Source organism: Heloderma suspectum, chromosome 4 (assembly GCF_057233095.1).
Source record: "Heloderma suspectum isolate Gila_16-S chromosome 4, 16-S_ref, whole genome shotgun sequence".
Classification (NCBI taxonomy): Eukaryota; Metazoa; Chordata; class Lepidosauria; order Squamata; family Helodermatidae; genus Heloderma; species Heloderma suspectum.
This window is the reverse complement of record NC_139461.1, coordinates 55,760,604-55,775,462: the sequence shown is the minus strand read 5'-3', so window position 1 is coordinate 55,775,462 and position 14,859 is coordinate 55,760,604. Positions and strand designations below refer to the sequence as shown.

Below are 14,859 nucleotides of genomic sequence, written 5' to 3'. Positions count from 1 at the left end.
AGACATCTATGTTTTTAAGATATACTACTAACACCTCTGGCTAGGAAGAGCAACACCAAGTGGGCATTTGACGTACTTTTGCTGTCAGATGTGTTCACGCTATTCTATTTTAAGCCTGCAGGTCCATAAATCAATCAGTGGTCAGAATTTAGTTTGTCACAATCTGTGCACATTTCAGAAAACTCACTGTATTCAAAGAGGCTTACTCCCAAGGAAGTATTTTTAAAAAAACTGCTGCCTTTAAGATCTGTTTCTTCTTCACAGAAATATCAACATATTATATACATAGGGCTGGATCCTCAGTTGCCATTCTGCAAACAGAGGGCTCCTTCCATTCATGGAAGGAACTGCAATCCAGCAGAGGCTCCTGCAGGTGGAAAGGGACGGGGAGAGATGATTTTTGCCAATTCCCTTTTACCCCTGCAGCCTCCATGCCACCTCCCATGCTGTTCTGGAGGGTCCCCCGGCCCTCTGGACCAGATTTTCAGGACAGGAAGAGGCGGCTCCAGGGGGGATTGGCAGAAATCACCTCTCCACCCCCACACGTGCGATTCACCAGCAGCACCAGCAGAGTTCCTTTAACAGAACCCCAGATCCCAGCCATATATATCTATATATTTTTGTCTGCAAAGTACACACAACTATATGGCCATCAGTGAAGGTGGGGAAAGGCCTGCACTTTTATTTAATTACATTCATTTTTCATTATGCTTAAAACATTCACAGATAAGGCAATAAAATGATTTAATATCTTGATTTAGCTGATTCTCTTCATGTGATCTCAAGCCTTGAAAATAAATACTAAATGGACAGTCCACCCCATATTCGATGTGGCCACTTGCCTTCCTACCTGTGCATCTGAACTAACGAACTTAGTGTGCAATCCTATGCATATTTAGACAGAAAAAAATCCTATAATGCCCATGCTGGCTGAGGAATGCTGGGAGCGGTAGGACTTTTTCTGTCTAAATATGCATAGGATTACACCCTTACTTAGGGCACAGTCCTATGGGTTGCACCCTTGATGCTCGGAAGCCGCCGAAGGCAGAGGCTTACAAGCATCCTGTGCAGGGTAAGAGAAGCGGCAGAGGTGATCTTCATCTCCCCATCCTCTTGCCCTGCATTTTTTGGTAGATGGGCTCTTTTGCCCATTTAGTGAAAGCATTTTGGAGGGGGAGGGAAGGAGACTGGAGAGCCTCAGAATAACTTGTTTCCTGACCTCTTCACCCCTTCAAAATGCCACCTTTTACCCCTCTCTGAGGTTGTGTTCCTGACCTTGGAGAGGAAGCTGGGGTGGTTCTTTCCATGGCAACTGAGAGGGGAAGGGGGTTGGAACTCCAGTTCTCAGCTCTGAGGTCAGAGCACTGTCTCCAGCCTCAGACCTGGGAATCCAAACTATCCTATGGATGCTGGCTAGGGGCCATAGGATTGTTCCCTTACTTTCTCTTCCCTTCCTTATTTTCTCGGTCTTTGTCTTTCACAGTAGAGAAAAAGAAACAGAGAACAATGCCTGCTGAAAGGAAGGACTGGGATTTAAGTGGTCTATACATAAAGTAAGGTAAAAAATATATTTAGGGTCAATTCAAAGGTTCCATAACTGCAGAGATGTTATATTCAGCAGGGAATAATCTGTTAAATAATTTTATATACCCTGAAACAGTATAATGTTACCTTGGCATGAGCAGGTCCTCGTTCATTCAGAAGCTTATACAGAGGTTGAATTCTATTAAAACGGGCTAACTCATTTACCAGACACATTGGAGTTTTCTCTTTGGGGTTTGCCATGTTATCTTGGAATGGAACTGTAAATAAAAATGTGAAAAGCTTTTTTGTGTAGAAACATATTCTTTATTACTATGAAGAAATAGTATCATTTATTTATTTTTAAAAAGAAATAAAATATTCTGGCTAAAACTTTTTTTCCCTGAAATATCTCAACCACTAAATTGGAAAAAGAACTCCACTTAGATGATGGCATTCTACAAAGTGAGAAACTTGTATGTATTTATTTTTATTTCAACCATATGCAATTCAAAATAACTCTTTAATACGTAATGTAATTTATCCACTCTAAACGTTATGAATTATAAATTTTAGTTCTGAAAACTAAAACCTCTGTGTGCTTGTCTTTGGAGGTGGCTATAATTTCTTGAACTATTGTTTATGTTTACTGTTTCCCTGGTTCTAGCATTTCCTCTACTCTAAATTTTTTTTAATCTCTGCTCCCTAAACCCTAGAACGCTTGCCTGGCATAGAATTTGCTAATATTTATTCCTCCTGTAATTTCTTTTTCTTCCACTCTTCATGTTCATTCCCAACACAAAATTTCACAGCAGGTTTACTTTTGGGGCCAATGTTTCCATGTATAAGGACAGGAACTACATTTTATTTACAGAGCTACAAAAGAAATAACACTTACTGCCAAAAAAGTCTGAGACATTTTGTACTAGGGTAGAAAATGCACTTGGATGACTTCCTGCAGTTTTAAACATTTCAGTTAAAGTACAGTCAGACTGGTGAGTTCTTTTCAGGGCTTCTAATACTGTCCAGAGTGCCCCTTCAGAAGCTAAACTCAACAAACACAGCTAAGTTCAACAAAAGCAACTAAGGACCCAATCCTATCAGGATTGTCATCCTCTGAACTTGAGAGGCTGACTGGAATCCTATGCAAAGTGGGAGGAACGTGGAGGCTATCTTCACCTCCACGCTCCCCCCACTCTGTATTTCAGCTAGACTGGCATTTTATTCCTCATATGCCAGCCTCCCCAATCCCCTCCACACCCATGGGAACACCCCCATACTTTCCTCTCCAAGGTCAGGGTTGCAACCTTGGAGAGGCAGCCACGGGTGCAGTTCTCTCCGGAGCAGATGTGGGGGGAGAGGAAGGGCAAGGAGCTCTGACTCCTGGGTCCAAGGTCAGAACTATGTCTCTGACCTCAGATCCAGGAATCTGAACTATTCTATGGCCCTCAAATGTTGTCTAGGGGCCATAGGATTGCTCTCTAAGGGCGCAATCATATGCATATTTAGACACAAAAAGGTCCTACAACTCCAACACTACTGGCTGGGGAATGGTGGGAGTTGTAAGACTTTTTTCTGTCTAAACGTGCATAGGATTGCATCTTTCTCTCATTTTGTGCTCTTTGTGAAGTGCTTATTCCAAAAACCTTAAAGTTTAGAACATAAAAATAAAACGTTACTTAGATCAGACACCTCCTTACCCTGTGGGTTACTAGAAGGCACAGAATCCACTAGACCAGTTGCGGAATTATTGCAATCGACAGCTGATGCTGGAATGGATCCATTCACTGAAGACTGAAGAACTGCTGAACTTGTCGATACTGATGGGGATAGCATTGCTGGGTACAGGGGAGGTCCAGAGTGGTTTGGAGTAGTCTGCATTTTAAATTGTGCCACTGATTTTTACTGAAGGAGGGGAAAAAAACAACAGTATATTAGTACTATTTTGCACATCCTTCTATCCCTAAAGGAAACTACACATATGATCAGCAGGACAATTGTACTGTTCAAAAAAGGTTGTACATTATATTCCAGGGATAGGCAATGTGGTGCCCATGAGCACCAATGCGCCCCAGGCACTTTTCTTGGTGTCCACCAAGGTGGCCCACCCCTCTCAATTAAAAAAAATTAATACATTTTCTTACCAACAGCTGGAATTGTTATGAAACAGATGCTGAAAACTGTGGTTTCAAAGGAGTTGTTTAGTATGTTGGGGCTCAGACTCTAGCTCTGCCTTGTACTCAGTCTTTGTGGCAGGTTACTTGTCCTTTGCCATGCCTCCCATGGCAGCCATTTTGTGATGATACCCAGGGCAGTTTCTCAAATTGTCAACTGTGTCCACTGTCCTTCCTACATTCAGCTCCAACACGACATCAGTGGAGAGCAGACTCTTGAGAGTACCTTCCTTAGGGGACCGCCCTGGCAGCTGTGCACAGCTTTAGACAGGTCTGACAAAGCCTGAGCCTCAGCATATACCAGGGAAAATGTAAAATGTTTGTATTAAAATAAACATTTGGTTGCCAGAATGTCCAGGGGATTCTTTTAATGGTTTGATTAATGGCAGATGTGTTTGTTACCTCATGACTTATAACAACCCTGTGAGGTAGGTCACTGTTTTTTCCTTCTAATAAGCAGACAGTGTTGTCTGTCTGTTGTCAATCTATTTTCACTAAAAGGCTCTGGAACCACTCATCTGATTTACATCAACAAGATTTAAAAACCCAGTCCATGTAGGCAATATTTAAAGTGCTTAAAGAGGTCCGTGGTTTTGGGCTAAGACAATGTCAGCCATGGGCCCATGATATCTCTGTCTGCTCAGCCAATGGCATAAAAACAGGCACCCACAGAGGTAAAAGGTCAAGGAGGAGGTTATAGAGAACAAAAATATAATCTATCATACTGATGTATCCTTTGCTAGTTCAACAAACAGAAAACCAAGGCTGAGAGACAGTGGCTTGTAACAGCCTCTCCATTCACTGACACACATTGCAGCTGTTTAAACCTCATATTAACCAGATGCTTACTCCACATTTTGTCAACATATGTGTTCCACATTCTTCAGTTATTCTCATGTAATTCTCACCATCTTCACTAATTCTCATGTACTGGTATTTATTCTACCACATCAACTTCAAACAACTTTAAAAAAATAGTATGACCAGATGCAAAATGTTTTTATTGTAATTAATCATTTCATACAGACAGATGAGCAATATTAAAGCACTCTTAATATTTAGTCCAACAAAACAAAAACTGGAGTAGAAGCCAAAACCAAATGTTCTGGCCAATGAATTCAAATCAGTATGTTAAATTCCTTCAGCCTTCCTTGCCCCCTTTGCTTTCCTATGTCCTGGAACGTAGTCCAGAAACATGCCCCACAAATCTCCTCTTGCCTGTGTGTGGTTTTTAACCACCCCAAAAGACAACTTTTTCTTTACTCATAGAAGTTGAATTGTAAACATTCTGACAGATTTGTTCCTTAGGCAATTGGGAGTGTTCATAAACATTCCAGGCCATCATACCGGTGCGGCCAATTGGTGTCAGAAGCTTCACCACTGCTACCACAATAACAAAATATATTTTTGTGTGGTAATTTTTCTTTACCAGCTGAATATACTGGGTTAAATCAAACATCGTACTAGAAATCCACTAGCACAATGGGACTTTCTCCCTCTCCTCCCCCCTGCAGTCCTCCATGCCACCTGAAAATCTGCTCTGGAGTATTTCCCAGCCCTTCAGAGCAGATTTTGAAGGTACACAGAGTGCTGTGGGTAGGGGGAACTCTCCCAGTTCCATTGATGGAACTGCTTGCAGTAGAACTGTACCACTGGATACAACCTATGGGCCAGGTTCAAACCATCAGCAGGAGAAACAACACAGGGTCAGTTGTTTCCCCCACCCCTGTCAATTGTGTGACCGAGCTTGCCCTAATTATCTGCACCACATAAGGGGTTGCTGCGTTGTCCGAACCTGGCACTCGAGTAGTGACTTTTCACCCACCCTACAACCCATGGCTTGCAGTAGGGGTTGTAAGGTGGGTGAAAAGTGACTATGCCCACGTGCCGGGTTCAGGCAAAACAGCAACCCGCCATCTGGCGCAGGTAATGAAGGTAATCCCAGTTATGCAACCAGCATGCACGAGGGAAGCAACTGACTCTGAGTTGTTTCCCCCCCGATTGTCCGAACCCGGCCACTGTGTGTATCTTCCACTGGTAAACAGAAAGATATTTGATCTCTAAAACAATGGCAATTGAAAACTAATCTATTCATTTATTTTGATTTCTAACCTACACAATCTCTGGTGCTTTACAACTAAAAGGTTACAGGTTATTATCAGTGTGCATATTGCAACCACCTTGCTCAACCTAAGCAGATCTGAATTTGGTCAGTGCCTAGATGGGGGACTGCTTAGGAACCCTTCATGCATGGCCTTGATTTCCATCAAGGACAAACGGTAGGTTAGAAATTTACTACATAAATAGAAAATATTCAGTAAAATCAGATTAAAACAAGATTTATGCAACTGGACTTCCACAGGGGTGAGGAAGACGCGAAGAATGCCTTTCTGCATACCCTTGTTGCATAAGTTCAAACACAAGTGGAATAATCCAGACAACAGTCACATCTGATCTGACAGACAATACAAGGGAGAGAACATTGTCTTTTAAGTAAACATGCCACTCCCCCACTTAAACTGAAATCCTATACACCCATGCCTGGGTGTAAATGCCATTGAATTCATTGGGGCTTACTTCTGATCAGACATGTATAGGATTGCACTCTTAGGAGCTTATCAAATGTTTATGTTTATCAAAACCAACTCCTTGAAATGTACCATACAAGTACTGTGGATATGTAATGCTGGTTCCCTCCAAACCATGGGTTAAAGATGGGGAGCCAGCCTCAACTCTTGCTACAGCAAATTCACTGCTCCCTTCTCTTGTTGACACTTACCAGGGTTAGAATCTCAGGAATAGTGATGCTAACCATGGTTGCCAAAGTATGGCAAAATCTGGATCTATGGTTCGAAGCTTATTTATTTATTATTTTTTCCCCACCTTTCCACCAAAAATGGCTTTTCAAGCCATGGTTATGAGGAAATCTGGATACCATTACTGCACATGTAACTCATGGTTAACACTAACAAGGAAAGGCAATGGGGAATTTGCTCCAGAAAAGGGAGATGGGAGCAAAAAAATCAAACTGCAGAGGCTAGCTTCAATTTGCAAGCCAAGGTTTTCAGGGAGCCAGCATTACATTTGCTGTCAGAAGAAGCAAACACACAAAGCTTACAACCTTCAAGGCTAGGTCCCACATGCGATGCATTACAGTAGTCTATCCCCAAGCTGATCAAGTTATGAATGACAGCCAGTTCAATAATACAACATGTATATGAATAAGGGAGTGAGGCACACACAGTGTTTATTAGAAAACTATTAATCCAAATTAATGCTATGCTGAGGTAAGAAAGTACAGGAAAGACTGGGAACTTTGAGTATTACAGGATAGATAAAACTCAAGGAAATGAAAACTTTGGAGTATAAAATTGAACATAAAGTAATACATCTAAACAGGGATCAACTGTCTAGCTGAGAAGAAGCAAACATACATTCTTTCTCACAGAAGGTGAAAATAAGATTGGTCTAGACTTTATTAGATGGGCGGCTAATAAATCTAATAAAATAAATAAATAAATGCTAACTGCTTAGATATTCTGAGAGCAAGATGCGATGTCATATATTATTCTACAATTCAGAAGAAGCAGACCTCTTGCCTACACCAAGCCCCTGTATAGTGATGGTTGTGGAAGATCTACTCTGAACAATTTCCAGAAATGACCTGCAACATCCATCGCAATAGACCAGTGTGTCATCTAATTTAGAAAGAAAAAATCCAGTTAAAAGTCAATTGTATTTTCATAGACAGACACTCTATGAACAACTATGTACAGTCAGCTTGAGGTACTTGCCTCCTGCCCTCTTATTTTTGAAGGCAGGGCATGAATGAGAGAAACTAGTTGACTTATAACGTTTGTGGATATCAGTCCCCAACAGGGGTCCCCAACTTATGTGGACCCATGGGCACATTTGGGATTTTGAAAAAGTACCCTGGGCAACACCACCACTACTGGGGGTGGGAGGGATCGCAAAAGGTTGGGAGTGCCCCCATTCTGTGTTTATGCGCTACTTACTCTGTCTCCTCTCTCTCTCTCTCTCTCTCTGACTTCTTTCTTCCTTCCTTTCTTCCTCTTTCCTCCCACATCCTCATGCAAGAGAATGGAGTAATTTTTCCAATTTGCATGGGGTGAGGAAAAGCCGCCCTGCTGAAAATAGGCTGGGGGAAGAAGTCCCCTTCCCCCCCCCCCGTCAAGGAGCCAGTTTCCCCAAGGGTCCATGGCAGGGGTGGGCTTCTACCCCACTCCAGCTGTTTTTCAGCATGGAGGGCTTCCCCCTGCCCCCATTCAAAGACCCTGTTGCTCAAGGAGGCTTTGGGCTGCTATTACTGGCACAGCAACTCTTCTCACATACCACATGAAAAATTACTTTTGAAAATGAAAATAATTTCAAAAGTAGTCTGCAATATGGTATGAAAAGTTTCGCTCAGCAAATGCACCTCCTTGGTCATGCTTAAAATAGTTTTGAGGAACCCGGCCATTGACTCAGCATACTACTACTAATGCAATATGCGTTATACTTCACTTTAATGCATTACTTGCATTATTGTGTCAATATTAAAATAATACCCATTATACATCTGCAGAAGTTACAAACATTTAGAAGTCTGATTTATCAACTATACATGTAGTTCTTTAATTGCTTGCTGCCAATTTTAAAGGCTAGATGAAATTTTAATACATGGGGCTGCAAGTTAATGCACATTTTTAGACTGTTTTCCCCCAAAGAACTTGACACAAGTATTCAGTGAGATTCAGTACAATGCCCATTATTAGCTAACCATTATTAGCATTATTATTAGTCCAATGCCAAAACAGAACATCACAATTCTACATCCAAGTTTGAGTTACTAAGATATTCCCATCTTTGGCCCAGTTTGATTATACACGTATTGGAGGGTTCAACATTAACTCCCGTCAGCGTAAAACAGCATTGCTATGGCAAGTCACTCCACTCCCTGCAGTAGTGTCTAGGAGTAATTATTGACACAGCATTGCCCTCTTGTGAGTTCCTCTGCCCAGAGCAGCGGGGATGGAGAACCCCAAAGTATAACTATGCCTAGTTGTTGCTGCAGGGGGAGAGCAGACATACCATAAGAATGCCGTCTTCAGCATAATCCATTTGATCGCCATAATATGCAATTCTGCATAGCCGAGACAGCAATCAGGCTGGGCATGCTTAGAAACAGAATGCTCCATTACGCCTGGTCCAGCAGCTCTTATATTCTTTGGGGTATTCTTAAGTTTGGATGTGGGCTCTCAAACAGCAATTTACCTGAGCAGTAGCGCACTTCATGTCTGCATTGCTAGCACTGACAACTAATTTTACTCTCTTATGTTCAAAAATGCAGACAGTACAGAACTGCTTTATTGCTGAAGTTATGCTGGAGTAAACGTCTGCTGTTTTGTGTGTAAATGCAAATGGACCCTTACTGCCAGAGCACTTCTCTTTCTGCTGTCTACTTTAAATGGGGGCATGTAGAGGCATTTGGTTTAAACTGGTGTCATACAAGGAAATTCTGACTCAAGGGATTAGGGTGGATATACAGCCCAATACTGGGGTTCACCTAATAACTGCAAGCCAGATAGTGAAGTCTCCATATCCCTGAAGACTTTTATGAATGCATTAAATATCAAACATACAGCCTACTCTTTACCATGTTTATTCAGAAGTCTCACTAATTTCCCTTGCATAAGACTGAAGCCCTAATGCACAAGTTCTTTGTTTTGGCCGGTACACAAGTTTTTATGGGACAGAAATTTAAGTTTAGGAACTGGTATCATGGACAAGCTGCTTGAAAACCAGGCACTTAGACGTCTCATTTGATAATTTCTTTAAGGCATGTTTTAAGTTTACTGCCTGAGAAATAACAGCAAAACTTGCATAGCTGCCTGCTCCTTAAGCAAAGGGTATCAATTATCAGGACGATACATATCAAAGACAGTTTGTTGGCAAAATTAAGAAGGTAGGTTCTTCCAACATTAAGAAAAGCTTACACTAGTGTGGTTATGTAATATTCCAATAAAAATGCCTAAATCTACCAGCACACATTATAACTTTACTAAGTAGACCTTTGTCCCATCTTTCTGAAAAGTGCTAATATTAATATTGTGTTAGCTGCCCTGAGAACTTTTTGTTATAGGGCAGCGTATAAATTTAAAAAATAAATAACCAATATCTGTAGAAAATAGATATGGCACAGCTTTGTATTAGTACTATTTCTGTATAAAATTCAAAGTAAATTATTGGATTACAAGCAAACTGCAGAGTGGTAGGTAGGGGTGTGAATGTTTAATTTACAGTTGCAGCAATTGAAAGAGACACCTTTCAAATCCAGGTTCTGGTTGTAAAAATGCGGTGACCCTTATCCAGATGGAGCGGCCACAGACGCAATAGTGTCCAATTACAGACACTTATCTGTGTTTCTGGAAGCTGCGAATTGAATGGCCCACTCCTAAACACATTTACTCAGAAGTATGTAGCACTGCATTACTCAGAAGTATTAGCATCTAGTAAGAAACAGTACACAGACTCTACTGTCTCATATTAGATATTCAACCAGCTGTTTCAAGTAACACATATTGGGAAGTCAAATGCAATGGAGCACAGGCCTGGTCTGTCAGAGAAAACAGTGTAACCTAAATTTAATAGGGCTATGGCTCAGAAAGCATTCTGAACTAGAGCTGCTTGTGCAGCCTCTACACCAATTATCCTTTCTCCATTGGTGTGACCTGACAGAGCCACTGCATCTTTTGCACGGAGAATACAGCTATAGTGCCTTAAGTATCACCTACTTTTGGCTTCAAATTAAATTGTCAATACAGAATTGCAGTGGCCTCCTATAGATTTTTTTTGTAAAGCATTAAATATTTAATCAAGACACAAAGCACCCAACTGAAAAAGCTATTACAATGATAAACCACCCAATAATGACAAAGTCTCCATAGATAACATTTACTGAATTGAATTTTCTTAGCCTGTGAGCCGAGCTCACACCTTTGACTAAAATGTCAGTGTTGAAATCTACACTCCGTAAAACTTTAACTTAGTCCAAATTACTAGCATTAGCTTCTGGGGATAACATACCAAGTTGAATGGAACAGTTTACATAAAGCTGATGTACTGTCATGGCTAAATGTGTGAGCTAGAAATCCCTGGTCCAGTTCTTGCCTCAGCCATGAATTCACTAAGGGCACAATCCTTTGCATGTTTAGACAGAAAAAATGTCCTGCAATTCCCAGCATGGCTGGCTGGGGCATGCTGGGAGTTATAGGACTTATTTCTGTCTAAACATGCAGAGGATTGTGCCTTAAGTGGTCTTAGGCATATCAGTGTCTTGCAGTATACCAGTGTCTCTTCAGCCTCACACCACACCTACAATATAGGGATGGACAATAGTGATTTACCTTACAAGGCTGTTGGAAGAGTTTCTGAGATAAGACATGCAACATGCTTTGAAGACTACAATCCTACTCATACTTATCCAGGAATTACTCCCATTTAACTCAATGGGACTTACTTTCAAATAGACATGTACAGGATTGCATGGCAAAGCCAGAGTGATATAGCACTTAGGCTGTCTGACTAGGGAGATCTGGGTTTAAATCCACGATCAGCCATGAAGCTAACTGAATGACCTTGGGTCTGTCACCATTTCTCAGCTTGACTCATATCACAGGGTTGTTGTGAGGATATAATGCATGAAGGAACTGTGTACACTGCCCTGAGCTCCTTCAAGAAAGGGCAGAATATAAATATAATAATTGCTGATTTCTAAATAAACAACCCAAGTGCAACAAAACATGGTTATGAAGGGGGAAATCATGAGTGTGCATGTGTGGGGCGTGGAGGACATGTTTTAGGTGTTACAGTAATTTATAGCTGAACCAATCAAGAATTCAGAAAAAAATGCCTCTTTGGGTAATTAGCCTCATGCCTAATTACATTTTTGATAAAGGCAGAACTAAGGAAGACAGTCTACCTATGCATGTCTACTCAGAGATAAGCCCCATCAAGTTCAATGGGCCTTTATTCACAGGTAAGTGTGCATATTGCAGCTTTAGAAACTAGAGAGATTAAAGAATCAACATTTTCATACTCAGCACTTGGAAGCGAGCAGCTGGATGGGCTGAGAAGGTCACTATAGCTTTCACTAGGTGTTGCAGCATCTAAGCCATAAAAAAAAAAGTCACACACCCCTTTAGAGACAGCAAGCAAGATGCCAGCTTTCTGCCAAGCAATGAGGCTGACAATGGAAAGCAAAAAACAGAGTTCAGCAGCCAAATGGAAACAGACAGGTATCTGTATTTTCTTAAGTGGAGGGATAACATAAGAATGTAAGAGCAGCCCTGTTGGATCAGACTAAAGGCCTATCTAATTCAACATTCTGTTCCCACAGTGGCTAACCTATGAGAATCCCACAAGCAGGACTTGAGTACAATAGCACTCAAGTTCTTCAGCAATTGCACTTCAACGGGAAACTGCCTCTAATACTAGAGGCAGTTCTTCAGCCATCATGACTAGTAGCTTTTGATAGCCTTATTCTCCATGAACTTCCCTAATCCTCTTTTAAAGCTGCCCAAACTGGCAACCATGATATTTTGTGGAAGTGAATTCCAGTTTAACCATGTGTTGTGTGAAGCACCTTTTGTCCATCCTGAATCTCCCTCCATTCAGCTTCATTAGATGACCCTGAGTTTTAGTATTATGAGAGACTTCTCCCTATCCATTTTCTTCACACTATGCATAGTTGTATACACCTCTATAATGCCCCCCCTTACTTGCTGTTTTTCTAAGCAAAAAGGCCCCAAACATTGTAACCTTTTCCTCATAAGGGAATTGCTCCAACTCTTGATCATTTTAGTTGCCCTTTTCTGCGTTTTTTCCAATTCTACAATATTCTTTTTAAGGTGAAGTGACCAGAACTGTACACTATATTCCAAATATGGTCATACCATAACAGTATTATAATATTGGCAGTTTTATTTTTTCCTAGTTATCCCAAACATGGAATGTCTGTTAGTCTGTTGTTGTTGTTTTTACAGCAGCCACACAATGGGTTGACATTTCCATCCAGCCATCTGCTACAATCCCATTCCGGTCAATTATCACCAGCTCAGACTCTATCAGCATATAAATTCGTATTTTTTGCCCCAACGCGCATCACTTTACACACCGAACATCATCTGCCATTCTAATGCCCATTCCCCGGTCTGGAGAGATTCTTTTGGAACTCTTCACAGCCCGTTTTCATTTTAACCAGCCTGAAAAAATTGCTGTCATCCGCAAACTTGGCTACCTCGCTGCTCACCCCTAACTCCAGATCATTTATGAACCAGCGAATAAGCACCGATCCCGATACAGATCTTTCGGCCGGGGGTAGGGGCACTGTTTACGTCCCCCCACTGCCCGAATTCCCCATTTATTGGGGGCGGCCAGTATCCTGTATTCCAAGACGCATCAATACCACAGAAACGGAGAGCGTTTTATTTCACTGTTCTTGAACGTCCTTCCCCGTTTATTTTAAGTTGAGTAGGCGTGTGCTGCTCCGAAGGCGGGCTGACTCGGCTCCTGATGGGAGTCCGCGCCACACTCCCCATCCCGTCCCCGTCGCGGCCGACGAAGACGTTTCTTGGGGCAAGCGAGGGGGGGAGCGGGAGAGACGGGGCCACGGCGACTCTTTCCTGCCGCTTCGCTCGACCGGCGCCGCCCAGTTCCCTTCCGGCCCGGCTGCCGCCGCCGCCGCCGCCGGGACAGCAGGAGGAGGAGAGGAAGGCGAGGGAGCCGGCTCCTCTCCCCCGCGCTGGCGGCAGGAGCAGCTCCAGCTTCCACCCAAGCCCGGCGCTGGCGCCGCCGCCACGGCTGGTGCGGCCGCTCCTGGCCTCCCCAGGCCCTCCCGGTGCCCCAGCGAGGCCCGTCCGGGCGCCCCCCGCGGCCTGCGTTACCTGGTTCCCAGGGACACTTTGGAGACGCCTCCAACATCGGCAAACACTAAAGAGAACTGACCCCGCCGCGCCGCGGCCGCCGCCGGCCCCAACCAACCGCTCCGCCACCCCCCGCTGGCCCGGCGCGGCCCCAGGCCCGCAGCCGCCGCGGCCCGCGCGTCGGCCCTGCCCCGAGCCGCGGCCGGGACCTGCTGGGCCCATCCCGCTCCCCGCCCGCCCCGGCAGGACCCTCCGCGCGCGGGACCCGCGCCGCCGCTGCCCCCCCTCTTCTGGCGGCGCAAATGGCCCCGTCCGCATCGCCTCCCCGAGCGCCCCCCGGCGGCGGCTCCGGGCACCGCAGGGCTCGTCGCCGGGGAAGCGTCGCCCGCCGGCCGGGTCCGGGGCCCGGGATGGGGAGCGGAGGGTTGGGCGGCGGCGGCGGCGCTTAGGGGAGCCAGAGAGGGCGGGATTCGGGCATGCAGCGGCCGCGGGCGCACGCTGGCATTCGCTTCGGGCCCGGAAGAGAGGCACCCGCGTCAGGGCAGGCTGGTGGCTCCCGCGTCAGTGGGGCTGTGAATCTGCGCTGGGTTTCAGTCAGAACTCTAATGGAGCAGTCCGAGGTGCTGGGCCCATTGGGGGGTTGGGGATCAGCACCTTGGATAGCTCCTTTAGAGTTCTGACTGAAACCCAGAGCGGGTGCACAGCCCCACTGACGCGGGAGCCACCAGCCTCCGCTGACCCGCCTCGAAGAGGCTGCTTCGGTCTTGCCCGCGCGCCTGCCCGCTTCCCAGTTTCGGGCTCCTTGAGACCCGATTCTGCAGAGTCCTGAACAGGAGGCGACCCAGTCTTCTGAAGCAGCAGCTGGCAGTTCCAGGGATTACTGTTTTTGGTTTAAAATCCCTCTCTCTCATGTACAAACCCACCCACAGGGCAGCAAGCTCAAAGCATACAATGGATAATAATCAGCACAACTAGCCAAGGCCGACTCAAGATTCTTTGCTGCCTGCAGAGAAGGACAAGATGGTGCCCCCCAGGGCCTCGTTTTGAGGGCCCCACCTGGGCACGGGCCCCGGATCTTTTGAGCTGTCCTAATTGCCTTTTTTTTTTTTTTTTTTACATTTTCCCATTGACTTGCATTGGAAAACAAAAACGGCCATAACATTTTTAGTTTGCATGATAAATTCATGAAATTTGGAGGCTTGGTAGCACCCATGGAACTGATTGAATCTGCCAAATTACAG

The 14,859-nt window shown here is 44.2% G+C and overlaps 1 protein-coding gene across 22 annotated transcripts in view; it reads right to left on the bottom strand.

Annotated features, from left to right (window-relative positions):
* The window catches only part of STAU2 (staufen double-stranded RNA binding protein 2), a 193,381-nt gene extending 179,472 nt beyond the window's left edge, over positions 1-13,909 (bottom strand). For 6 of the 22 annotated variants that reach the window (XM_084849282.1, XM_084849294.1, XM_084849292.1 and 3 more), the window contains exons 1-2: positions 3,222-13,616; positions 1,672-1,802 (exon numbers count right to left, since the gene is read on the bottom strand). In XM_084849282.1, coding sequence (XP_084705408.1) covers positions 1,672-1,802; positions 3,222-3,402 — 312 coding nt within the window. In that variant the 5' untranslated portion in view covers positions 3,403-13,616. Of the gene's footprint in view, positions 1-1,671; positions 1,803-3,221; positions 13,617-13,639 lie in introns of those variants that run through there. The other 16 variants (XM_084849295.1, XM_084849302.1, XM_084849304.1 and 13 more) reach the window with 9 other exon arrangements.
* Between the last annotated feature and the right edge of the window lie 950 nt (positions 13,910-14,859).